The 27,389-nt window shown below is 37.2% G+C and overlaps 1 protein-coding gene across 2 annotated transcripts; it reads left to right on the top strand.

Annotated features, from left to right (window-relative positions):
• On the top strand, positions 1-26,711 carry RGS13 (regulator of G protein signaling 13). 2 transcript variants are annotated; one of them, XM_034665580.1, is made up of 6 exons: positions 1-138; positions 1,416-1,484; positions 7,128-7,196; positions 10,601-10,662; positions 24,178-24,344; positions 25,810-26,711. In XM_034665580.1, the coding sequence occupies exons 3-6, from the start codon at positions 7,132-7,134 to the stop codon at positions 25,990-25,992; spliced, it is 477 nt and encodes a 158-aa protein (XP_034521471.1). In that variant the 5' UTR covers positions 1-138; positions 1,416-1,484; positions 7,128-7,131; the 3' UTR covers positions 25,993-26,711. The 2 variants fall into 2 exon arrangements, with proteins under 2 accessions (XP_034521471.1, XP_019659520.1); XM_019803961.2 differs by lacking the exon at positions 1,416-1,484.
• Positions 26,712-27,389: the final 678 nt, after the last annotated feature.

Raw genomic sequence — 27,389 nt, 5'->3', positions numbered from 1 at the left:
ATAGAGACAGTAAAGTTATTTTATGCCAGGAAAAACAGAATGCTGGGTGTCTCATGGAGTTTCAGAACCGGATTTCAAAAGGATCATACAGATAGAAAATAAAATTTAGCATGGTGGACCGTTCTACAGAATATATTTGTAAGTATGAGATTCCATAAAATAGTTGATGAATACAATGATGTTGGCTTGATATAAATAACGAGTGGAGGTTTACTTTAACAGCAGGACTGCTAGAAGTATTAGATTTCTTCTAAGAAAACAAACTACTAAACACATGTTTGCCTGGCCTAGGCTTTCTATAATTAAAAAATACTTGCCTGGCCTAGGTTTTCTATACTTAAGGAATACTTACACTCATACATGTATAAATGAAGCTTCTAAATTGCGCAGTAAAGGAAATATTACAGATTTAGAATATGGTCTTTCATTTTATGTGGTTTTTGTGTGTGGGAACATGGATGTATATGTTTAGATAAGGATATATTATAAAATCTCAGAATTTTTTGCTTCAAAATCATACAACTTCAAATAATTAGTTCCATCATTTGATTAGCTGTACTGATTCCATGTATGGATTGTTGCAAGATTCACACGAAGCATTGTTAATTTTGATTTTAAGGAATTTCTTCATCCCTTAATGTTATGCCTAAGCACAACTACACACAAATTACTTCCTTTTTAATAGGCAAGAATTTTATGTGCTAAGGCAAACAAAACCTCACTAAAATGTAAATTGCTCTAGGTTTTTCTGAATTTTATGTGACATTCTATGTCATAAGAAACACATTTAAATGCAGATATTGTATTAAACAGAATGAATTTATCAGCTGTCAGGATAATAAAAACATTTAAATATGTGGGAAGGTAAAATTGAAGAAAATTCATTTATTTTCATATTACTTTGAGAAAGATTTCATTTAAATGTTAGAGAAAACTTGGATCTATTCTGGCACAACATATATCAAACTCAATTCGTCACTAAAGCATTTATAACCACACTAAGAATTAGACTATATAGATGATATGTATGCTTTCTTTAGAATAATCAAGAGAAAACATTGGAAGCAAAATCATTTTTTGTGTTTTAAATACTCTTAGAGTATAAAAGTGCACACTAGTTTTACCAAAGGGATATGGAAAAATTTAAAAGACAGGCAAATTAATGCATAATGTTAACATAAGGTAAACAAAAAATATTTAAAGAACCAATGGAAAATACAAATAAAAAGCATAGGAATTTTTACAATATCCATCTATGAAGTTAAATCAAAAATAAAGATAACCATAATCTAGCACTTACAAAGTGAAAAAATTATTTACTTAAAATATAAGACAAGGCATTTATAGAAATATTTTGCCAAATCTCTGGGAAGTACACAATAATCTTTTTGGTTTTGTTATTATTTTCTTTTTAGGTCAATGGAATTTTTCCATAATCATACCACTAACATGAGAAAAAATGATTACTATTGATTTGAAACTTGGTGAGTTTCTTCAATTTAAATCAATTCTATATCATATCCGTTTAAGTCATTCTTTCACAGAGAACTCTCTTTTTGTCAAAACGGAATTTTAATTCTATGGACTATTTTAGGTTAATTTTTATTTTTACCAGTAAATGACCACATATGCTCTAATTCCAAGTAAATTTATTAATTTACTTTTTTTGGAATTACCAAAAATATTTCCTAAAAGTTCTCAATTATAAATGTGAAAAGGTTTCACTCCTCCACTCTAAATTTTGGTATTTAGATACAGACCTATTACTTAATGATATATACTATTGAATGCAAGATAGCGAATGTTTCTTTTCAAACCACTAGTTATTTTTGGAAATTCCTTGTCCTCAGACTGAATTTTATTTTCTTCATTTTGCCATACAACATTCCAAAGGCTACCTTTTCTCTTCTCATTTTAGAGGTATGAGAATTTTAATTTCTATTCCTTCATCTACTTTCCATCTTCCAAAATTAGTTTAAAAGATTTTGTTGGGTTTTGTCTCCTGTTTAATCTCCTTTTTTTTCCTTAATGTTTAAGCCTTAACTATAATTTTAAGCAGTGTTTTGGCTAGGCGAAGTAATAAGCTCAAGGGGGCCAATATGTTTTATTATCAGAAGCTGAGTTAAATATTTGTGAATTTATCTCTTGGTTTCAATGTAGAAGGCATTATGAGGACATGGAGAGTATTCTATGGGATTTTAGCAAAGGAGTGGTGAATAGTAATAGTGAATCCAGCAGTAATCAGAAGAAGGAGGTGCAGTGGACATTCAGTTTATGAAAGCTTAGAAGATGGACAATAGGGCTCCAGTGGGTGGGCAGGGACATGGATCAGAACTCTGGCACTGGGACAGTCCCTCAAAAAATTCCATTTCTTAATGGATTAGAAAACCAAAGACCTTTGTAAAACAAGACTGCTTTGTGATCTATTTTATGCATAATACATCTTTTACATAATTCTATCACTAAATACTTTATTTCATTGTGGATGCTCTTATGTCATTATAATCTATTAGTATTCTATAATTTAATCAATTTGTGAATGTTCGACTTAGAATACTATACAATATATAAACAACTACTTACACACGATATCAAATAGCCTTTGAACATATCACTTCAGAGAATTTATAGTCTATTAGTATTACAGACGTCAGAAATACCGATAACATTATTTTAATACATTTATATTTATATTACCCTCTTTTCCAATGTCACCCAACTAATGAGCCACATGGGCCAGAGAACCTCCCTCTAAATCAGTCATGTAGCTGAACACAGGGCTACTACTGATCTATACAGAGCCTTTGCTGGAATTTTAAAAGATAGCCTTTTCACTACATTGATGAAACCCCACTTGGAGGCCCATAGCTTGGCAAGGGGACTGTAGGTGGATCTAAATCTCTTCTCTCCTCCAGACCAGGTGTGTCCATAGAGGACACAACCTGCATAATTGTAAGGGGTAGCTCTGGCTGTGCTGTCCTCTCAGAGCTCTTCTGGCCAAACATACCCTTCCTGGCAGCCTTGTCCCTTCAATATGATACACTTACCCAAAAGTGTCTGATCTGCTATAGGAGACCCGGTGACTTCTAAAGCTGGAACCCCAGCTACTAATATAATGTATGAACAACAGAAATACAGAAACATGGTACAAAAGAAAAGGAAGATTGCAAGAGAGTGTGCTAACACACCGAAGAATGGATAAGGTTAATTGGAAGATTTATGAGGTCTGAGTTGAAATTTAAAAAGAGGAAGGAATGCAGTCTGGCAGAATGTGTGTTTCCTGTACATACAAGAGAGTTTAGGAAATATTTCCTGAGCGACAGAGTGCAAGAAGCTCAAAGAAGATCAGATTAACTGGAACAGAAAGTTTTTGCGTACAAGCATTTTTCTAATCTTTACAATTCCATTTTAGAGACAAGGGAATCTAAGAGTTTACTTACTATGCCCAAGGTTACACAGCTAATAAGACCCTGAACTCACGCCCATGTTCGTTTGGCTTCAGAGCCTAAAATTATTTTAATATACTCGATCACCTGTCAAGAGCTGTGGGAACCCCCTAAACTCTTAGTGCATCTGGAAATTACTTTACTTTTTTTTTTAAGATTTTATTTATTTATTTTGACAGAGAGAGACAGCCAGCGAGAGAGGGAACACAAGCAGGGGGAGTGGGAGAGGAAGAAGCAGGCTCTTAGCAGAGAAGCCTGATGTGGGGCTCGATCCCAGAACGCCGGGATTACGGCCTGAGCCGAAGGCAGACGCTCAACAACTGCGCCACCCAGGCGCCCCTACTTTACTTTTGTGATGCTTCTGACCTCCGTGGGTGTTACATACTAAGCCTCTTCTACCTTTGCCAAACAAAGTTCTTAAAAATATATGACAACTTGTAAATAGACATGAATTTTGGTTACAGAAATCACTAAAGTGTGCACATAGCTCTAATACATCAAGTTAGCAGACATGACATATAAAAACTAGTGTTAGATATAGTAGAGAGGGGAGAAGTCAAGGCCCAGGGGAGGACAGGGATGACTAATTGTACTGATATATGACGGAAGGAACTTCTTTACCAGCCTCCTACTTAGAAGAGAAGCAGGGGGCCATTGGGTAATCTGCATCTTAGAGGTGATTACAGAGATAAAGAACCTTTTAAATTTAATACAGGGTCCAATTATGTGCAGGATCAGTTATGAACAGCCAGTCAATGTAAGAGATTTCTTAGCCTCAATTATTTCAGTGTTAATCATCTTTGGTCAGATTTATCTTTAAAGACCTCAGTGAATTGTTACTACAACAGAATAGAGCTCAACATTTAAGGCCATCCAGACTCTAACTGTACACACAGTAATCCTTATAATCAACTCTCTCTTTTGCTTAAATTCGTTTGAATCTAAATTTGCAATCACAAGAGTCCTGTTTTTTTTTTTTTCCTGTAGATATACTTAGCTACCTTGCCCCTTGCTCTTCCTTAAGGGAGAGACCCACACAGAAAATGAAGTCCATCAGACCACAACACCCATAAATTCTTATCCCCAAACTTACAAATATATTTAGTTCTACACCTATTCCAATTATAAGAAAACAGCAATTTCTTCTTTTACTTCCACTTCTCCAATGTTCTATCTGCCACAGTCTGAATTCTAGTTCTTTTTAAATTTTTTTCCAGAAACCTGAAAATCTTGATTTTCCTCCTTTTTCCTATGTCTACAACTTCTTTCCATGGACACCACTTGCAAATCTCAGGGCATGTCACTCGCACTACAGACTTTTTGAACCAGACTCTTGGAGATTTGCAGGCCAGAATGGCCTGACAGCATAGTCCTGCCTCTCTGTCTCTGTTATACTGTTTGGTCCACAGCTTCAGAAGGGAAGGAAGGAAGGGAAACAGGGAATGAAGAAGGCAGGGATGGAGGGAGGGAAAAGGAGAGAAAGAAAGTGCAAGTAGCCCTATGTTTGTCCTACATTTCCCCATTTCCTCTTGTTTTCTTTCCTCTTACTTCTGCTCTCCCTGTTCTGCCCAAACCCCTCTCACCAAGGCTCTTGATGACCTTCTTGTTAGCAAATCTACTGTTTATTTTTCAGTCTTTGTTCTCTCTCTCTCTCTTTTATTTATTTATTTATTTATTTATTGAGAGAGAGAGTGCGCTCATGTGCGTGGAGCGGGCAGAGGGGTGAGGGGAGGGGCAAAGGGAGAGAGAGAATCTGAAGCTGGCTTCATGCCCAGCACAGTGGGGCTCAATCTCACAACCCTGAGATCATGACCTGAGCTGAAATCAAGAGTAGGATGCTTAACCAACTGAGCCACCTAGGTGCCCCCATCCTTTGTTCCATTCATCTCTTCCCAGCCCTTCACACTCAACTGACTAGTCTTTGCTTTTTGATAGCTCATCCCTCGGTTTCTGTGATACCATATTACTCTGATTGTCCTTCTGCAGGCTTTACTTTCTCAGTGTGTCTCTGAGTCATCTGTCTTGGTCCATCTGCTTTTCCCAGTTCATACTCTCTTTCTGGACCATCTTTTCTTTTGGTTTCTTCTATGTGTTTTACAAAAACTGCTACCTTTATCTTGAGATGAAATCTTTCATCCAAACTTGTTTCATGTCTTTCTCCCACCTTCCACATCCACTACATCAAGTTCTCCATCACATTTAAAATCTGTCCCCTTCCCTCCATCTCTCCTTCTACCTTCCTAATTCAAGCCTGTAACACTCTCATGGGCACTCCTGCAGGCAGTCTCCTAGCTAGTCTTCTGGATTCCACCCTTGCACCATTACAATCAATTCTACTCAAAAACACAATATCGAATGTCAGCAAGTCTGGTCCATATTTTAAAACCCTCAATGATTTTCCAGCTCCTTACTATGAAATTGCTGGTGTGTATGGCCTAACATGCTTAGCTTCCGCATGTCTTCCAACTTCATCTCTCATCGATTTCTTACTGCAATGTGTATTTTTGAACATGATTATTTGTCCAATCTTAACTCTCTAGTTTGTTCTCTCAGCTCTCCCCCTGCCATATTTTAGATTCATGAGATGACTACATTCCTTTCATTTCCTCAATTAGGACATGACCCATTACCCAAGCTGCCCTGTCCCCTTCACTCAGCACATTCCTGCACATCCTGTGGGTTCCAGCTCAGCTATCACTGTGCTGGGATGCCGTCTCTAACAACCCCCAAGTCAGGCTAGGTTCTTCTCCTGCATGTACTCATGGCCCACTGGACTTCCTGTCTCAAAGTCCCCATCACATGGACTTTAACTGCTTGCTAGTGAGAATAGGAAGCGGAAAAGACAGGATCTGCATAGATCACTGGCAGCCAGAACTTGGCACATAAGAAGTGTTCAATAGATGTTTTGAATGAATCAATAAAGACTGACATAAAAGCTAATATAAAAGCTGATATAAAAGCTCACTGTTATCCTTAATAATTCATTGTGTATAAGTGTGCATCTATGTTTAGCAAAATATTTCCAGTTCTCATTATACATTGTAGATTTAATTATTCTTAAAATTTTGAGTTGTTTTCTCAATGGTCCTGAGCTTAAAACCCTTTATGACATACACTGTTATATAAAGCCTGGGCTGAGTAAACTGTACCTGAATTTTAAAGCCAATGTTATACTGCCAAGAGTGGAGAAAACAAGGTAAGGAATCCCCTTCTCAGAATTCACCCTTAAGGAATCTTATTTTTTTATTTAGCTATTACATTATTTCAGCTAATCACAAAAAAGCAAATTCTTGTTCAATATATTGAGAGATCTTTCTAAAACTAAGATTTACCAAAAAAAGGGAAGATCTGGGAGTTGAATTCACTGTTCGTGGGCACTAAATGGGAAGATCTGTCTCAGTAAGCTGTATTTTTTCAGATCCCATTAGGATGAATAAGTGGCCCAGATGGGTTCTAAAGTCACAACTCTAAGTACCTATATTTCTTAAAAATATTTACGAGATGAGTTATTTTATTCTCCTCTCCCCTCCCCACCCCCGCCAGTGATTGTATCCCATTAATTTCAAAAACTCATACTCATTTTTTTCATGATTTATAATTTTGTGTTCCTGAGACATTGACTCTAGCATATAATTATTTTAAACGACTAAATTACATTAAGTATATTCTGTATTGCTTTAGAAAAATGAGCAGGCGGAATTGTTGGATTTGCAAGATGTGCAGAGACAAATCTAAGAGGCTTCCTTCAAAGTAAGTAGCATTTAAATTCTATGGCCATTCTAATGCATATTTATCGCATGATAAATAGGTGTACATTTATTCAACGGCTAATTTAATATATTCTGTTCAGAGAGTAAAATTTGCATTTACACATGAGTAATTACACCAGAAGAGCAATCATGTATTACTCTAAGGTTTATTTTCATTATTTATGGTTTACACTTGAGAATTAAGCAAGTCTAATGTTTATACAGGGTCTATTATCAATAAATACTCTTAGATTTTTTAAAGTTTTATATTGTTTATGTTAAAATGAGATTCTTTATCCAAAATATTTTCATGATTCTAACCCTCCATCTACACAGTGTCAGAAACCTCAAGCCTAGTTGGAAGAAGGGAGACTGGTGGGGTACCGAGATGCTTACCAAGCTCCCGAGTCTCTTGGATATTTTGCCAAACTAAACTATGCAACCATTTGGATGGGAACAGTGATTGCTAAAATGGAATGCATAATGCCTGAGAATAGTAACAAATCCCTTGATTGGATTTTCCACCTCAAGGATTCCCACACTGAGGATCACTGTATGTTAGTTTAACCAGAGTGCCTAACCAAGTCCACATGGAGTGCTCAGTCTTGGCCACATCTCCCTTGCTATGGTCAGAGCTCCTGGCATGTATGCTCCTGTCCCATACCAAAATGTCCAAAAATACTTACAAGCATTTGTGTGAGGTGGGGAGGAGGCTGCAGTGGTAGGTGGAAGAGACAAGAAGACCCAAAGCTCAGCATTTTAAACAACCAGGCAAAGCTGCTGTGCTGAACGGGCCCATGCAGGGAGGGGGATGAAATAGTCTAATTTGGGAATGGCTTCCATCTCTTCTGCTGATGACTCCCATGGAGTGTCACCACCAGAGCTCGTATTTCTTTCTACTTGCCTTGCAGAGCCACCATCAGGGAAGGGTGAGGCTAAGGAAAGTGAGAATTCACATTTGTGGCAAGCTGGTAGATAACAGTCATTTGATAGGTGCTTTACATTCATGATCTTCTCTAATTTTCAATATAACATTGAGAGATATGTATTATCCCCATTTTATAGATTTTAAAACTGGGGCTCAAAGATTTTAAGCAAAACCAAAAGCTATCAAATGCAGCACTGCAATTAGAACTCAGGACTGTCAGACTCCAAGTACTCTTCATTCCTATTTCCACAATGACATGAGGTCTCAGAATGCTCCCCTGTTTTGTATCTGCTGCTTTTATTAGGAAATCGGGTGGGTGAGGGGACAGAGATGTTTAGAATTACTCTCATATGGGCATCTGAATAGCCATGGGACAGCATGAAATGAGAAACTCAGAAAAAACTACTAGCAAAATTTCATTCACAACTTTAACCCCGACCATAATCACTCCAATCATGATCTATCTCCATAAATCTCCTGAATCTTAGAGACAGAAGAATTCTCCCGCCAACGAAGTACCAACACTTTATTTTAAGCTAAACCAAGACAAGGATGGCATCTTCACTCATGTTGAAGATTTTATTTTTTCCTATATAATGGGAACAAACAGGTGGAACAGAGAGGCATGCCACAAAACTTGCTTACCACTTACCATTTCACTGGATGGAAAAGGTTACTTTAGGTTACTGTTTTTAAAGTTCTAATAAGAGAAAAGAACAGTGAGTCAGACAGCATTTCATGGAAATGTTTTTTGAAAGCAATTTTAATGGCAATATACTGCTAAGCCTCAGTACTGATGCACACGGTCCACCTAAAACTGGCAAGAACCATCCGAATTTGAAGAAAACAAAAGATACTTGACCTTTTTAAGAATCCTGATATTTTTCCATGTTCTAGGTCATTTTTTAACCTCTTTGACTAATTTTCCTTCATTGTGTTAAGTGCCTCCTAATGCTGATGGCTGTTCCCTCAACACCAATTATGGTGCTACCTACACCAGGTGTAGCCAATGGACAATGGACTTGCTTGTATCTATAGCTAGCTGATTATCGGACGTCATTGAAAACAGGAAAATTGAGAGTGAACCAATCATAAACTGAAGCAATCATAAACTGAATGGCAATGAACACATTAAGTATTTTAAAGGAGAGAAAACAAAATGATTTATATGTAAGACTCCATAGTCACTTGCCAAGTCACCTCACAAAGCCCCTAAAGATGAACAGAAATGAAGCTTCAAACCCAGTATCTTTCACAGATATTTTTGAAATGGTAAATGGTTTTGATACTATTTATTCACATATTATTCATTGTAGCAAAAATTCAAACCCTCAGCATGTAAAAAAAATATACAGCAAATAATAGAGAAAATATCAGCATATAATAAATACAGGGTTACTAACTTTGTTATATGAATGCATGCAAACAGACTTTGTGGATAAGCTCTACGATGTGAATAGTTAAATGGGCAAACACATTACTGGTGCCAGCAGCACACAGTGCAAACCCAAATGCAGTTTGGCAGTTTATACCAAGAACCTTAAAAATGTGCATTTCTTGACCCACTTTAATTCTACTTCTACTAATCCCACCTGTAATTACCCTATGTGAACATAGCAAGCCTTAATCACAAGTTTTTACGTTAAAAAACGAGAAAGAACCAAGATGCCCATTGAGAATAATTAATATGTAAGCTATAGAATGCCCCCATATAGGGGAGCCTGGGTGGCTCAGTTGGTTAAGCGGCCAACTCTTGATTTCGGCTCAGGTCATGATCTTAGGATCATGAGATTAGGATCGAGCCCCACGTTGGTTTCTGTGCTTGATGGGGAGCCTGCTTGAGTATTCTCTCCCTCTGTCCCTCCCCAGTCTGCATTCTCTCTCTCTCAAATAAATAAATAAATCTTAAAAAAAAAAAAGAATGCCCCCTGGTAGAATACTCCACATTGACTATCAAAGATTATAATTTTATAATTATAAGTCATAACACTATAAATGGATTTTAAGACAACTGTGATAACATATAAAAAGCTTATTAAAAGTGAATATATACATATATATGTATACACACACACGAAGTACGCATGCACACAAGCACACATTCAGAGTATGGCTACTTCTTAGTTAAAAACACACAAACACACAAATAACAAAAACACTGAAAATAAGTAAATCAAAACATTAATAGTAGTAATTTGGCAATAAGGAAATTATAGGACTATGGATCTTTATCTTTTAAAAATTTATCTTATCATATTTTCAACTTTACTTCCACAGTTTTTTTTTAAATTTTAACAATTTAGAAAGTAAAAATAAAATGTAGAAGATCACAGAATGGTAAATTTCCATCAAAAACCACACACAAAGAGAGAACAACTATATTTTGGTGTTATTTTCAGGATCATATATTTCTATGTAGTTCAGCAAAACCTTGAGAATACATTGGTGCAATGAGCACCTTTTGTTTCTTTTCAAAGCATTACTTTGGAGGAAGTATTACAGTGGGGCCAGTCTTTTGAAAAGCTGATGGCTACAAAATGTGAGTATTATATATGATTCATCTTTGAATAACTAGTCAGTTTCACTCCTAACAGAAAAAGGTGACACTAGGTGATGAATGTACACTGCTCTTTTCACAGCCTTCTAAATGGCAACTGCCCCCAGTTAAAAAAAGAAAACCTGAAAATAGTTTCTCATGTCAACCACTATTATTTTCTTTGGTGTTAATTAAAACAAGATTAGTCACTGGGAATATTTAGTTTTCACAAGTATATGTGTAAAATCCCTTGGAAAATATGCTTAAATCGTAACATGTACCTAAATATACTGCCTTACCATGGCCTTCTAAAGTTAGAATTTTAGAAAACTCAACAATTTGCTGCTCTTAGTGCTTTCAAAAGTAAGAATAAGTTTGAGTCTTAATGTTCTGAAACTCCTCAGAGTTAGTTTTCAAATTTATCAGTGTCTGATTTAATGGGACTTTGTATAAGTCTGCATATAGTATGTGTCAATATTCAGATGGTATAAATGAAAGTTAACAAAAAATGGATATTAGAGAGATAGGGTCATAGGCTCAATGCAAGAAATACGAAGAAGTGTGTGCATTCATGGGAGCAGTCAACTGTGTTTGGGTAGAAAATTGAGAAATTGATAAATACCAGAAGAAAGGTATAGAAAAAAAAAATGTAGTAGGTACTCAAAGAAAACTATTGTTTGCTGAATTTGGCATTTTCTTAAATAGAGTTTGTTCTCATCAAATGTTTGCTAATTTTTGCCTATAGACTCTTTTTCTTTGAGATTCCCTATTAGACTCTCTGTGAATATTTCATCTGCTTACACCTATTGACTATGGAGGGGGAGTTAGCTATGCTACTTGATGGGTTTTTTTAAAATTTTTATTAGGTTATGTTAGTCACCATACAGTACATCATCAGTTTTTGATGTAGTGTTCCATGATTCATTGTTTGCGTGTAACACTCAGTGCTCCATGCAACACGTGCCCTCCTTAATACCCATCAGGGCCTAGCCCAATCCTCCACCCCCCCGAAACCCTCAGTTTGTTTCCCAGATTCCATAGTCTCTCGTGATTCATTCCCCCTTCTGTTTACCCCCCTTCATTCTTCCCTTCCTTCTCCTACCGATCTCCTTGCTATTCCTTATGTTCCACAAATGAGTGAAACCATATGATAATTGTCTTTCTGCTTGACTTATTTCACTTAGCATAATCTCCTCCAGTCCCGTCCATGTTGCTGCAAATGTTGGGTAATCGCTCTTTTTGATGGCTGAGTAATATTCCATTGTATATATGGACCACATCTTTATCCATTCGTCCATCGAAGGGCATCTCACTCCTTCCAGAGTTTAACTATTGTGGACAATGCTGCTATGAACATTGGGGTGCATATGGCCCTTCTCTTCACTACGTCTGTAGTTGATGGTTTAATTGATGGGATGTGCCAGTGGTAACTCTGGATAGAGTACTTCCTGTTACTCCTGGAGGGTGGCCATATTTCTGGGGCACTTCCTGCTCTCTCTGACCCAAGGGCCCCTCCTAGTATGGAGACAGCTATCACTGTCTGACCCAGACCCCTAGCTCCTCCTACAGGAACACCTTCATCAACTATGTTGGAAATTACTTCATGGCCTTTCCTTAGTACTGGGATCCATACCTCCAGACCTGGGTCAACAACTGAACTCCCACCTATCATAACAGCCCTTTCCAATAAGCATCTGAGGCCATGGTTTTCTTGTGAATCACCCCTGCCTTTTACTTTTCAAGTATTCCTCATAGTTTGTGATCCAGTTTGCCAGCATGATTGTGAATTTTTAAAAATATATTTTTGGGTCAATTTTAGGACACTGGAATGAGAGGAAAAGACAAAAGCATATGTTCAGTCAGCTATATTGATTGATCCTCTGCTAAATAATTTGGATTTCAGTCCCAACCCCTTGCAATCATGTTTTGCAACATTACAGGTTAATCTCCCTCTTGAAGTTTCAAATTCTCCATCTGTAACATGGGGATAATATCACCTATCTTTTCAGCACCATTGTTCAGGTTAGCCATAAAACACCTAGCTTAATGGCTAATGCAGATTTGGCTTGCAATAATTGGTAGTTATTTTAATTAGTACTAAAGTGCGTGTCTCTGACTATTATTCCTTTTTCTTTGCTGCTTACCAAAAAGTTCAAATCTCTAACATGGCATTCAAGATTCTCTATACCCAAACTCAAATGCACTTTCTAGGATTTAGCCGGAGCTCCACCCCTTCACATGACACACTTTTCACCAAGGTGACCCTTGCTCCATTTGCTACACCTGCAAAACACCTGCTCCAAGCTTCTGTGCAAAGTCTCCTGCCTACTCTGTCATCCGCCCATCCTGGCTGGTAAAGTTCAACTTCCACCTTTTTCCTGCAACCTCTTGGAAATACTTGCCCCTTCTCTTCTGTTAGTATTATTATTTATTCTAAGCACAGTTATTTAGTGTACTGGATTTTTTCCACAGACACTTTCTTGGTAGATCTCAAATTCCCTGGGAACACAGACCACTGCATATTCACCTTTCATCTCCCATCCCAGGGTCTAAAAATGTGCTTTGTATCCAATGGGCATAAAATAAATGTTCAATGAATAAATACAAGACAAATATTAGTAAGAAAAGATCAAAACACCAAGCCATATTATGTAAAACTTTCTGTGCCAGTACTGAAGGCCTCATAAACAAAGTGAATAAAGTTAATTGTTTGGTAATGATCTCAACTGAGAGCCTAGCTACGATTAGCTATTTAGAGATCTAGTGTCATAAGAATAAGCAAAGTTTACAGAAAGATGAGGACAGGAAGACACCATACTGCTCTTTATAAAAACCAGCAAAAGCAGGATAAGAATCTTATGAGAAATTGAATTACTGTGAAAATCATGTAGAAATTTAATAATTACATGACTAAAAAGGTGATAAAACAATTCATTCTCTGGAACATCCAATCAGAAAGATAAAACTAAAAAAAAAAAATAAAAGTTGAATGTGCCAGAGAATAAAGTATGTTTACATTAACCAAGGTACTAGTGAAATGATGCATTCTCTAGCTAAGATATGTAGATGCCTCTTTGTACATAGATTAAAAGACTATTACTAAGACATGCAGTTCCGCTGAGGAAGGAAATGTATTAAGCATGGTCTCAATGGATGAACAGGAATTGGTTTAAGATATATTTGCTGGACAGCTATTAAGTACTAGTTGTCACAATACAGCTAAGCTCAGCTTCCTCATGGGAAGAGGAGATCCAAGAAAATCATCAATTTAAGAACAGAAACCTGTCAAAATTAAGACCTTAGTTAGAAATTAAGAATGCTAGTAGTCTAGATGTTATTTAATGATACATTATTGACAAACAAGTTAATTTAAAAAAAACAGTATGTGTGCTCAATATCCATTCCCTCAATCTTAAGCACTTAGGTACCAGGCAACGTGCTTGAAAAAAAAAAAAAAATTCCCTGCACGCATGTACCACATGAAATAACACAGGGAAAAAGGTAGATTTTTTCCAAAACTGAAAATCTCCCAGAAGAGAACAGGGAAGCCTGCTCTTGATAGAACATTGGGGTAAAGTGGAGAATGGTGATTGTTACTTCTAGTAACATCCTGAATGGAATTTCAAAGGCAAGGCAAACACACACTTTTTAAAAATAATAGCCGTTGACAACATTTTCACCAAAGGCTACATAAAGGGCTGACTGGCAGACTTTGGTTGGGTTTGGTTTGGTTTGGTTCGGTTTTAGTTTTTGCTTCCAGAGTAAAGATGGTTTTATGAAGCTTTGCCTTTCCCTTGAAGAGTCTATTGTTACATTCAACAAGCAGAAGGAAGTTCTAGATATAGAAAGACAAACATAGATACACATTTCTTTGACAAGAAATTACTTGCAAGGTCCAGTTAGGACAGCCGTATAGAAGATCATCACTTAAAATATATTTCCGAAGTGCAGCTTGTGACTGAAGAAAAATGTGTACTTATGAAGTGCCCTATGTGAAAGGCTGAGAATCTGAGGGCTGAACAGATTGCTCAAACAACTGCTAAGAACAAACTGCTTTGAGTTTTAGCATACTGTGTGAGGTGTGATCCCTGAGCAGTGAAGCGTCTAGTTGAGTTCCAACTGTGTATGATGTAGGGATGGCAGAAGTACTTTCCTGAAGGCATCCACAATTAAAGATAAATAAAATATATGTGCACCATCAGCAGTTTGTGAACAACTATAAAGGGAGACTAGAAATAACAGACCACCTAGCACAGACCTAGAATGTGTGTCTGTAGCACATACATACTAGGTCTGCACTAAGGGGTGAAGATAGATGGGGAGGGATGGCAGGTCTCCTGGGAAAGCTTCTCACAAGAGGCAAATTTGAGCTGGAACTTGATTCAGACTGTTGTAAAATGATAAGGAGGCCTGACTGGCAATACTTTAAAAATAGTCAACTGTTTTAGAAGTCCAGTAGAGATAAATGCTTCTTTGAAGGAAGAGATATAGTGTGTAGGATTCCTCAGGATTTAGTGTAAAAATTAGTCTCATTAAAAAAAATCTCCATAATGAATTAAGCAGAAAGTACCCTGCAAAATTTCCAAGTCTGAAGATGATAGAAAGTCCACCAAGTTTCCAAACACCCAAGTTTTTAGGAGAGTTACATTATTTGCGAATGAAGGCAAAAGTAGTAATAAGTTTTTTAATAGATCAGAAAAAAAATTGTCAGAACTGTTAGTTATTTCTTCATAAAAATACCTGAGAATTACCAAAGATTTTTCCTTAGATGATGTTGACCCAAAAGTTGACACTGTACCTCAAAATATCATCAAAATGTTAGGCATCACCAAGACAAAAAAAACAGAAAGAAAATCCCACGAGTATTTCTGCTAGCTAAACCTAGCAGAAATCTGTAGTTCTGATGGCTAAATCGAATAGAACTAGAAAAGATACAGAAACATGCATTTGAAATGACAAGGGGACCAACGATTACCTAAGACACCCTCAGGTTTTATAAAATTTACAGCTCTACCTACTGGAAAGGTTGAGTGAAAAATAATCAAATCAAAATTTTGACTAATCAGTTTTATTTTTAATTTTAATTAGGGGCACCTGGGTGGCTCAGTTGTTAAGTGCCTGCCTTCGGCTCAGGGCGTGATCCCAGGGTCCTGGGATCGAGCCCTGCATTGGGCTCCCTGCTCCCCTGGGAAGCCTGCTTCTTCCTCTCCCACTTCCCCTGCTTGTGTTCCCTCTCTCGCTGGCTGTTTCTCTCTCTGTTGAATAAATAAATAAAATCTTTTAAAAAAATAATTTAAATGGTGCCAGGAAAAAAATGTATATATGTGTATATACATATATATACATATATATATATACACATATATCCCCTAAATCTCAAAAGATGAAGGTAGAGGTCACTCACTGATATTTGAGTAAAGCATGTTTAATATAAACAGAAAGAAATTAGTAAAACTGCAACTAACTTCCTTGGATGATTCATTCAGTCGTTCCATGTGTCTGGTAAACCTTCCCAGCAATGGGACAGAGGTGAAAGAGACCTACAAGGTCACTGTGCTCAGCTCATGTGCTCCCTCTAGAGGGAGGAGACAGACAAACAAGCAAATAAATTAATGAATACATTAATTCCAGAAGGTGGTAAGCGCTTTGAAGAAAACAAGACCAGGTGATATGGCAAAGAAAGGCAGGTATAAGAGGGCAGTTCAATTGTATGATTCGGGGACAACGGTCAGAAGGGGTAAAATTTGAGCTAAGAGCTGAACAATGAGAAACAGCCAGCCAGGCGTGGATCTGGGGGCAGAGGGGCCCAAGCAGAGGAAAACCATGTTCAAAAGGCCCTGAGATACGAGTGAGGTTGGTGTCTTCAAATAACCAAAGAGGTTCACCATGACAGTAGTATAGAGCCTTACTGGCCGCATGAGCAACTTTAAAGTGCAGAGTAACAAGAGTGGACATGCTTTTAAAGGTACCATGGGGGGAGAGGGGCGGGGCAGTAGCTCAGTCAGTTAAGCATCCAGCTCTTGGTGTCAGCTCAGGTCATGACCTCAGAGTCATGAAATGGAGTCCTGTGCCTGCTCCACGCCCAGCGCAGAGATTCTTTCTCTCTCCCTATTCCTCTGCCCCTGTCCCCTTTTCAAAATAAAAAATACCCTCTGGTTCTCTTCTGAAAAAAAAGAAGCATAGAGACCAGACGGAAGGTTATTTCCAAAAACCATGTAAACAAGTCAGCAGGGAAGACAAAGCCAAGAGTACTTAGCATATAGACCCTAATTGAAGCCATGGGACTGTGGGATCACTCAGAGGGAGAGTCAGAGAGAGGAGAGGAGAGGTCCAGAGGTGCAGCCTAGGTGCAGGCTAATATCTCCAAGTCCAAAGAAGAGGAGTCAGCAAAGGAGATGGAAAAGGAGCATCAGGTGACTCCAGGATGACCAAAACAGTACATCATCATGAAAAGCAAAGAAGAGCACATTTCAGGAAGGGAGCTGTGAACTGTGTCAAAGACTGCTGGGAAGACAAGTGAGGTGAGGAAAGAACAGTGACCACTGGATACGGCAGTATGGAAGTCGGTGGTGCCTTGACAGGAGCAGCTGCAGGGGCATGGGGATGGATAGGACAAGAGGAAGCAAGGCAGACAATGTAGGGAATTATTTACGCAAGTTTTGAGGTGAAGCTCAGCAAAGAAAAGAGTAGAGACAGAAGGAGGCATGAGGTCAATACTGAGAATATAGAGTGAATAGCAGTGTTTGGTTTTATTTGGGAAATACAGTAGCTTCCTTAGAGATGACAGCAACCATGAGAGAGGAAGAAAGTGATGACATAGAAGAGAGTGAGGACAATTTTAAGAGCAACAGAGAAATGGAAAGCCAAGCAGAAAGCATAATAAAGTGGAAGCCTAAAAAAGAACTGCTTGGACATTGTTTCCCTTCCAGGAGGAAAGTTAGAAAGGAGGGAGAAGATGAGGGAATCTCTACCTGATTAAATCAGTGTTTTCAGTGAAGTCTGAGGCAAGGTCATCAGCACACAGCTGAGGAGAGATATGGAAAGAAGATATGAAATAGTTTCTGGAGAGTTAAAGAACCAAGATATTACGGAAGGCTGGTAGGATGACTGGGTCATGTAGAGTGCCCACGTAAAATTTGCCCAGATGATTTCAAGTGAGAAAGCCCAGTTTCATATTTATTTTTCTATGGCCTCTTCAGTTTGCTCCAGAGCAGACACAGAGTTAAGCCATTCTAAATAGGGAGGTGTTTTGAATCAGAGTTTGCATCAGCATTGATTTGGGTCAAAATCATCCTTCAATGTACTGTATGCTTTCCTGCCTTTCTCAGTTACCACAATCACCTGCAAACAGCCTTGGAAATGCCAGGTTGGACACTATAGGATTATCATACAGCTGAAGGCAATGAAGACTGCTCCAATTTCCTATGGCTGGTGCATCTTCACCCTGGCACAAAGCCGACATTAGAAGTTACTAATGGATGTGGTTATTCTGTCACGTGCGTCCTGATCCCCGAGGCAGAGCTGTTCCCTCAGCGCTCTTCATCTGTGAGACATTCTGGGCTGCTCACTGTGGACTGGCAGCTTCCTCCACTATCATTTATTCTGCCCTCTGCTAACCTCTTGCTGTTGCCATGGTTCCCTTCAGCAGCCCTCACATTACCTCCGGAGCCTGCCGGGCGCAGCCCCTCTACTCAGTACTGTTTGTCTTCTCTATCTCCTCTATCTCCTCGTGCATTTGTTCACCTTGCAGGGAGAAAAGCAAAACAACAAAACCTGGCCTTATAGACACATCATTGTCCAATTAGGACATGTCTCACTGTCAAAAAAAAAAAAACTGTCAAAAAAAAAACACGCCAGGTAAAATCCTCTGGTCTTTGGTGCTCCCTGGATGCTGAATAATTACCACCTGCTTCTTCACTTTTCAAAACTTACAGAGAATCACTCTCAAACGTAGAAGCATGAGGAATCCAAAAGCCTGGACTGACAAACATTTGTCTGGTCAGTATGTGCTGTGTATCAGGCAGCGCGCAGGCACTGGGCCTATGAAGACAGACCCGCGGTCTAATTCGCAAAGGGCGAGCCCGTGAGTGGGGGAGTAATCAAAAGTAAACCGGTAACTACAACTGACTCTGATGTAGGGAGAGACGGAACTGTAATTATAATAAGGTGAACTAGGTGCTATCTGTCAACCGACAGGAAACATTTAGTTGGGGACAGGGGGTGTCCCAGAGAAATTTTTCTAGAAACTGAGATACTTCACTTAAGTCCTAGATCAGAGTACAAAGCCCACCTCACAGAAGGAACTGCATATGCAACAGCATGGGGTTGGCACACGGCTTGGCAGGAGCAAGGCTCAAACAAAGAATATTTCCAGAAGTGATAAGGGAAGAGGCTAGAGAGGCAATTATATCCTAATGAGCCAGGCAGATCAGATAGAAGAACTGAGGCTTTTTGGATTATATGGTTTACATATACTTCTCAAAAATCATAATCAAAAATAATATGTAAAAAGAGAATAGAAGATAATGCAATAAATATAACAGATAGTGTCTTTAATATATAAAGAGATCTGAAAAATTGCAGAAAACACTAACAGTGCAAAAAAAATGGTCAAATGCTTTGAAATTCACAGAAAGAAAAGATATGGTCAGTAAGAAAGAGAAAAATGTTTGGGCATTAATATTTTTAAAATCCAAAATTAAACAATTACAAGTCACTGGTTTTACCCTCATCAGATGAGAAAGGATGGAGTGAGCAGACACTGACACTGACGTTAGTAATGAAAAGTAATGAAATCCTTCTGAAAGCCATTTTATAACAGGCATCAAGAGTCTCCAAAAACACTACATCTGTCAATTTAGGAATTCCACCCCTTTAAATTAATTCTAAGAAAATAATTACAAATGCAAAGATTTATACACCAAATATTCAATGTAGAATAGTTTACAAATAAAAATGGGAAACAATATAAATATCCAATAATAGCAGGGTAGCTAAATATAATATAGGGTAGCCTTACAAATGACTACTATGTGACCCTTAAAAATGAAAAGGAGAAAGTATTTCTACATATTAAGTATGAAAGAGTGACAAAGATTGCTTTCACAGTATAATGCCATATATAAATATATGTGTATCTGTGTTTGTGTAGATGAATAAATACTAATTAGAAAGTTAAACATTAACAAAGGACTGAAAGAATAAAGGGAAATATATCAAATTGTCAACAATCGTTATTGTCTTTATTAGAAGTTTTCTGTATTTAAAAACAACTCATAGTACTTTAAGTTACTTTTATAATAGAGCAAAAAGAAGTTAAGAGAAAAATCATAAATGATTAATATCATAGGAGCCAAAATAGAGAACTGCAATAAAGCAAATTTACTTTAAAACTTCACGTAGAGGCTAGTACAATTATGGAATTTATTATCCCAAGTGGTACAGATTGAAAATAAAATAAATCTAAAATTGTTTTAGGCACATTTCTAATGAAAGACTGCAACATAGCAAAATGTTAGGATTTAATTTATGGTGTAAGCTTTTTCCCCTTGCAGAAAACAATCCTGGAACAGATGGGCCACTGTTCTGACTGAGCCAAGAGGAATGTCACGTTTCCCTTCTGCATCAAGAGACTGACATGTGTCACCTTGTGTGTCATAGAAATACTAATTTCAGTGACTAGCTTAAAAAGAACGTGCTAGAGTCCCAAAAGTATCACTCTCATTCTTAAGAGAAAAGCATGCGCTATATATGACATAAACCTATTTTTTCCATCTTCTCAGTTTAATGAGCAATTCTGTTGTTTCTCCTTATTCACTCTGCTCAAGGAGAATCATCATGTCTGGAGTGTAACGCTCAAGTAGGAGTATCATTTACAACTTCAGAACGGGCTACTTTGGGCCACACTGCCTGACTTGGAAAAGGCTTTTCCACCTTTAAATTCACTTGTTGTCTGAGTCAGTAGAAATTCTCAACTGAGCAATTCAGTTCCAACTTTAATAATTATTCAGATTCCTGGAACACTTTTATACAAATGCGTCATCAGCTGCTTACTTGACTGACTTATAAAAATTCTGTAAAACATACCAGCCACGTAAGTCTACTGATCCTAGGCACCAGAACCTTCTCTGAAATATCAAAGAGGTTCAAGTGGTCCAGGTCTGAGGCTTTTGGGTCCAGGTCAGGTTATGATGCAGTAAAACACCATATTCAAATCCCACTAATTTACAAGAAAGATTCATTTCTTGTTCATGTCACACAAGGACTGAGTTCAGCTCCAGCTGTATTCCACATCTTCATTCTGACCTTCAGACAAAAGGAACAGTTCTTTTCCAGAATGTGTCCTTCTCAAACCACATGCTTAAACCTTCTGCTTAAAAGCTTCTTGCACCTGTACATGGCACTTTGCATGTATTTTGTTGGCTAAAACAAGTCCAATGGGCAAGGCTGATAAAAATTGGACATGAAAGTGTAATCCTCCTATAAGAAGGGCAGGAAGTGACTAAGATCAATACTATAATCTACCATAGCAAGCATCTATATAAAATATCAACAGCAATGCATGGATGGCTTCATGAGTGAAGGACTTGGGTATATTGAGAATTGTTGAACCATTTGGCCAACCCCAAAAGATCCTTCCACTACTAAATCAAGCGAGAAGTTAGAGAAGGCAAATACAGATGCAGGCAGGTTCTGAAATGAGAATCTCTAAAGATTTTACTATACAATTAAGCTAAACACAAATATAAACACAAATTCAGAATATTATAACATAGAATCTAATATTGGTTTCCAAGTCATCTCCTTCTCCCCTATCCACCCACCCACCTACTCAACCATCCAAATAGCCTGGTGGCTGACTCTCATTCCAGGATCTACAGATTTTATCTGGTATCTCATTTTTTCCCCCTGTTCCATAGCTCATTTCTTTCTTTTAGGACTCTTATTTTCTGTTCCTCATGAAGCACTGTCAATATTCGACTAAGTACAAAGTATATCAAATTGCTTTTTATTTTCTTAAATAGAACTCCATTTCTTTCAACACACACACCTGCAAATTATTGGCTTCCAGCTTTATTTGTTAAGCTAGAAATGTCTTTCTGTTTTGATTTGTTTTGTCTTGTTTTGTTTTTTTGGTTTGCCTTTCCATTCAGCTATTTCTCTAATAGGAGTTCCACTTGCTACAGGCATTGTCGCCGGCCTCAGCTTTCTGTGCCTGTGATGAGGCAAGGCACATCTTAAATTTCTGTAGGTGTGAAAATAAACTTCTTGTTTGATGTCTAAGATAAGATATATTCCCCCATTGGGTAGAAATATTGAATCCATATCATTTCCTATGTTACATTGTTATACATGCTCTATCTCCATCTCATCTGTCCTCTCAACTCAAGTGACGTTCCTTTCAAACCATTTCCCAACCAATGTCATGAAGGCTACTTATATGATAATAATGAGACATGCTCTAATTTTGTGTATTCTCACGATGGCACATTTCTTGCAAACTGTCAGTTCTCCCCAGCCCTAATCCTTCTTAGAGGGGATCTGCCTCTCTTTGAGTTTTTCTCTTGAATAAAAATATTTTAATTGTTATCTTTATTTCTGTATCACTGCTGTCAAAGCCAGCAGAAGCCAAGGAGTAAAAGCTTTCTAGTGCTAGAGGAAGCAGCCTAATCTCTGATGTGAAGATGTAGGAAAACTTGATTTTATATTGCTATTCCATCTGATTACCATTATTTCATATGGCAGTTAATAATACTGAATAAAATACTGTTAATCAAAATCCTATGCTTGGTCACATATTTAATGTGCCTACACACACATTTCTATCAAATAAAAGTTACGTTTTTTCATCAATTAGCAATTCAATTTCTCAGATATGCCAAAAGACTTCCCAGTCACCAAAGAAGTTCTGAGAGTGTTCATCTTCAAAAGTGAGAATATTTAGTCCTCACAAAGATTCGTGTTAATGTATCAGATTTGTGAGAGCTTGCCTAACCCTCTTCTACAAAATAGTGCCTCAATCAGAAAAGCTCCTTCCAAACCCTCTTACACTGTTGGTGGGAATGCAAACTGGTACAGCTACTCTGGAAACAGTATGGAGGTTCCTCAAAAGGTTACAGATAGACAAATGACTATGACCCAGCAATTACACTACTAGGTATTTATCCAAAGGATACAAACACAGTGATTAAAAGGGGCACCTGCACCCCAACATTTATAGCAGCAATGTCCACAATAGTCAAAATATGGAAAAACCCCAGATGTCCATCAACAGATGAATAAAGAAGATATAATAGACCTATACAATGGAATATTACTCGGCCATCAAAAAGAATGAAATCTTGCCATTTGCAACAATGTGGCTGGAACTAGACAGTATTATGCTAAGTGAAATAAGTCAGTCAGAGAAAGACAAAGACCATACGATTTCACCCAAATGTAGAATTTAAGAAACAAAACAGATGAACATAGAGGAAGGGAAGAAAATATAAAATAAAAGGAAAACAGAAGGAGGCAAACCATAAGAGACTCTTAACTCTAGGTAACAAACTGAGGGTTGCTGGAGGGGTGGTGGATGGGGGACTGGGGTAACTGGGTGATGGGCATTAAGGAGGGCACATGATGTAATGAGCATTGGGTGTTATATGCAACTGATGAATCGCTAAATTCTACCTCTGAAACTAATAATACTGTACATGTTAATTAAATTGAATTTAAATAAAATTAAAAAAAAGAAAAAGAAAAGCTCCTTCCACATGTATGTCCTTATCTACCCACTCCAAAAATACAGCTTAAGACCAAAACGAAGGATGACCATCTTTGGCATCAAGTGTCATTTGATGGTCGTGCTGCACATACCCCCTGTCTTGTTCTCGATTTTGCGATAGTTTCCAACCCCCACCTGAGTTCCATTATTTGCCTGGTCCTTCATTTCTACTTTGAACCATAAAGCATGAATATAAAGTTGAACTTTTCCTCCACCCATGTTCTCCTGCACTGACTGGATACTGAGAAACACCCTAGGCTGTACAATCTGATCAATTTATTATTTCCACATGACTTGGATATTTTTCTTCCAACCTTGACCTGCCTGTTGAGATTCTAAACCTGGTTCTGACCGTCCAGTTTGGCTGGAGGGTTTAGATTTTTCATGTCAGTTTCATGACCAGAGCTCCATCCACTGTTCCAACTTAAGTCCTCTTTCTGAGTCCCTGTGACCTCTCCTACCCCAAAGCCAGCCACACAGTGGACATTTTCCTCTGAGTGACTCAGAAGAAAGGAATGAAGGGATGACCACTCCACTGACTGGCATTGTCAAAATATCCTTCAGATGTATAGATCTAAGTGTGATGTGGGGGGGGGGGTGTGCGTGTGTGCGTGTATTGTTATATAATATTCACTTGTTGAATAATTTGGGAGCTTTGATTCAGACTTTAGTTTTAACCTGCATTAAATATTGTTCAGAATTTTTAATGATTTTGATCCATGAAAATAAACTGATTTCTCCATTACTTTTAGATGGTCCAGTAGTCTATGCAGCATACTTAAAAATGGAGCACAGTGATGAAAATATTAAATTCTGGATGGCATGTGAAACCTATAAGAAAATTGCCTCACAGCGGAGCAGAATTTCTAGGGCAAAAAAGCTTTATAAGATTTACATCCAGCCACAGTCCCCTAGAGAGGTAACTATGTGACAGTGATGGCTAATGGAAATCAGTACATCCCGGGGAGGGCGCCAATATCTCTCAAGCACACATATGTGCCAGGCACTTCATATCCAGTATCTCCTGCTATGCTACAAAGTCAGTATTGTTGACCTCATTTTACAGATAAGAAGCCTGAGAATCTGAGAAGTTAATTAGCTTGTTCCATGTCATGTAGCAGATTAGTGGGAGAGTTAGGATTCAAAGTTAGGCCTGTCTGGCTCCAGAGCCTCTTCTCATTAAATTATCTTAATTCCTGGAAAGTTTCTTTAAAAAAAAAAAAAGAAAAGGAGAAGAAGTCCTTGTAAGAAGAATCAACTTTGCTAGAGGGAACTACAGATACCATACATTGGCATGTTGACAATCCCAGTGGTTTGGGAAAAGTCTGTGCCTTCGCACCAAACTCACTGCTCACCTCAGTTCCAAACCAGCAAATCAGCAAACATTCACACTGATAGTACTGCCAATCATTTACAATGTCCTAAAGAAAATAGAGAGTCATGAGTGCATGACACACTAGGACCCCTCCTGGTGGAGAGAGAATAAGGAATGAAAATTCAGCCCTGCCTCAAAGGGCTTTTGATTTCCTTTTTATCTTTATTATAATTGCGTTGCTATTATATGTTTATTATAATGTATTTTATTACATGGGTTTTTGGAAGTAGGAGAGTATAAAAATGTAAATGATAGACAACTAAAATGGTTTTACTGCAAAAATGATAGGATCTGGGATGCACTGTAATAGCAGTGATGAGAGCACAGAGCTTATTATCTTGTAGACTCTGGGTTCAAATCTCAGTTCTGCCCCACTCACAGTGTAAACTGAAATAAATTATAATTCCTGGAAAAAAAATTATTGTCAAGGTAATAAGGGTAGATGATGATATATGAGATTCCTATTACATAAGACAGTCCTACATTATTGACTTGTTCCTCAAAACTCTTATCTGGAAAATACTTGGCTTATTGAAATAACCACTTCTCTCCTTTATTTCTCCACTTCTCCTCACTCTCTTCCCATTTCAGGGCATATTCAGTGAAATCAACATTCATGACTACTAAGAAAGATAAACTTTAAAATAGCACCAACTTCCCTTTTCCTTAAAAGAGACCTTCATCTCATAAACTTCCTTGTTTGTAGACTCCACTAACAAACCAGTTGCATCTGCCTAAGTAAGCAATGGTTTCTGACATTTCCCTGGTCTTGGGCTGTGTGTTTCTGTTTTGTTTTGGTTTTTAACCTGGGATATAGAGGTGGATGTTTAATTTTACAAGAGCAAAGTTTGTCTCTTAAAAGTCTTTTTCGATATCTATGAAATTTCAGGCAAAATTACCCTTTTCCAGTAAAAAAAAAAAAGGAAAGAGGGGAAAATTAGACCTTTCCATTATGGTTTCTATCTTCAATTATACCTACTTATGCTCTACATGTAATTTCACTTTTCAGATTAACATTAACAGTTCAACAAGAGAAACTATCATCAGGAATATTCAAGAACCCACTCAAACGTGTTTTGAAGAAGCTCAAAGGATAGTGTATATGCACATGGAAAGGGATTCCTATCCCAGATTTCTAAAGTCAGAAACGTACCAGAAACTTTTGAAGACTATTCAGCCCAACAATTCCTAACTACCACTCAAAAGTTTAAATTGAAGATGGTGTATTGAAAGTGCTGGCTTTGTTTTTTTTTTTTTTTAATTCACACACACACACACACACACACACACAATCAGAAATAGAACAGGAATGAAATAGAAGAAATCAAACTACAAATTAATTTCTTCTAGTTCTCAAAGAGAAACAGATCCCCAAAAGGAGGGACTCTAGACCAGTTAAAAATTGAAAATCACAATTTGTGGCATGCCTACATAGCTCAGTTAACACACAAGAAAAAAGAAGGTCTTCATGACACCAATATTATAGTTTTTACCGCATTAGTCAATTAATGGATGTTTTCTTATAAGTGAAATTTTGCTGTCATGATTCACAGATCAGTTCTTTAAAAATTGTAGCTGTATGAGTTGTCTCTAGTGTGAGTGTATCGTATAGATGGAGTGCTTGTAATAACTTCAATTAGTAGACAAACTTAGTATATGAAGTACAATCAATGGTCTAATATTATGAGCAATAAAAAGACTTGTTCTTGAGAGATATTTTATCTGTAAAATTTTCCTAATATTCATAAACTTCTATATCACAAGTATCTTCTACATATGAAAAATTCCTGATGATTCTAAGCTATTAAGAATGCATAAAATTCTTCATTTATTCTTATATTGATATGAGGGTAGAAAATTTGGTTCCTATATTTTAAGTATTGTTTCCTCACAATGTGAATTTATCATGGTCCTGATAATCAATAAATCCAAATATAAACTAAAAACTTATAAATCTATGCTTTTTTCAAAGACACAATGAAGTTATTTTTCCAACAAAAGACTGCTTTTTTATCTGTCCTGTCGTAGCAGTTTCCTAGAGTTTGTTAGGAGATTCCAGAGGAAGCAACTCATGTCTATTTCACTTGTTTTGTTTAGCATACAGCATAGCATATAAATATTCCATACAGATGGATAAATATTTGATGTTTTTGATGAAGAATAAAACACATAAAATATTTAATATCATTTTGCCAAAGAATTAACTATAGGAAAATATTGTTCAGGATTTTTAGTTTTACTATGAAAAGTGTTTCTCAGTTCTCAGATTTGACTGAAATAGCATTAGTATTTTAAAACACCTATAAACCTATGACATGAAAATGAATATTAACTGTAATTCTTCTCAATCGGCAAAGGGCTCTTATAACAGAATAAATATTTGAGGGTTTATTTCTGAGAAAGTACTCAAGAGATATTTTTGTGAAAAAGTACATCACTAATTAATGTAGATTCTAGCTAAAGTAGAAAGTGTTACTACAGTGTCTAATTTTATGTAGCTCACTGAATTTTATTTTGTCTTAAAAATACCAGTATAAGAATACAGATTGACATCTTAGATATCTGAAGCTGAAGATGATCCTTAGCCAT

Source organism: Ailuropoda melanoleuca, chromosome 8 (assembly GCF_002007445.2).
Source record: "Ailuropoda melanoleuca isolate Jingjing chromosome 8, ASM200744v2, whole genome shotgun sequence".
NCBI classification, from domain to species: Eukaryota; Metazoa; Chordata; class Mammalia; order Carnivora; family Ursidae; genus Ailuropoda; species Ailuropoda melanoleuca.
This window is presented reverse-complemented; position numbering and strand designations above follow the sequence as displayed.

Excerpts from the sequence above, each read along its gene's own strand:
- RGS13 (XM_019803961.2), top strand. The coding sequence starts at position 7,132 with ATGAGCAGGCGGAATTGTTGGATTTGCAAGATGTGCAGAGACAAATCT. Across the intron at positions 10,663-24,177 it reads AAAGCTGATGGCTACAAAAT|ATGGTCCAGTAGTCTATGCA; the intron begins GTGAGTATTATA and ends CATTACTTTTAG. Across the intron at positions 24,345-25,809 it reads AGCCACAGTCCCCTAGAGAG|ATTAACATTAACAGTTCAAC; the intron begins GTAACTATGTGA and ends TTCACTTTTCAG.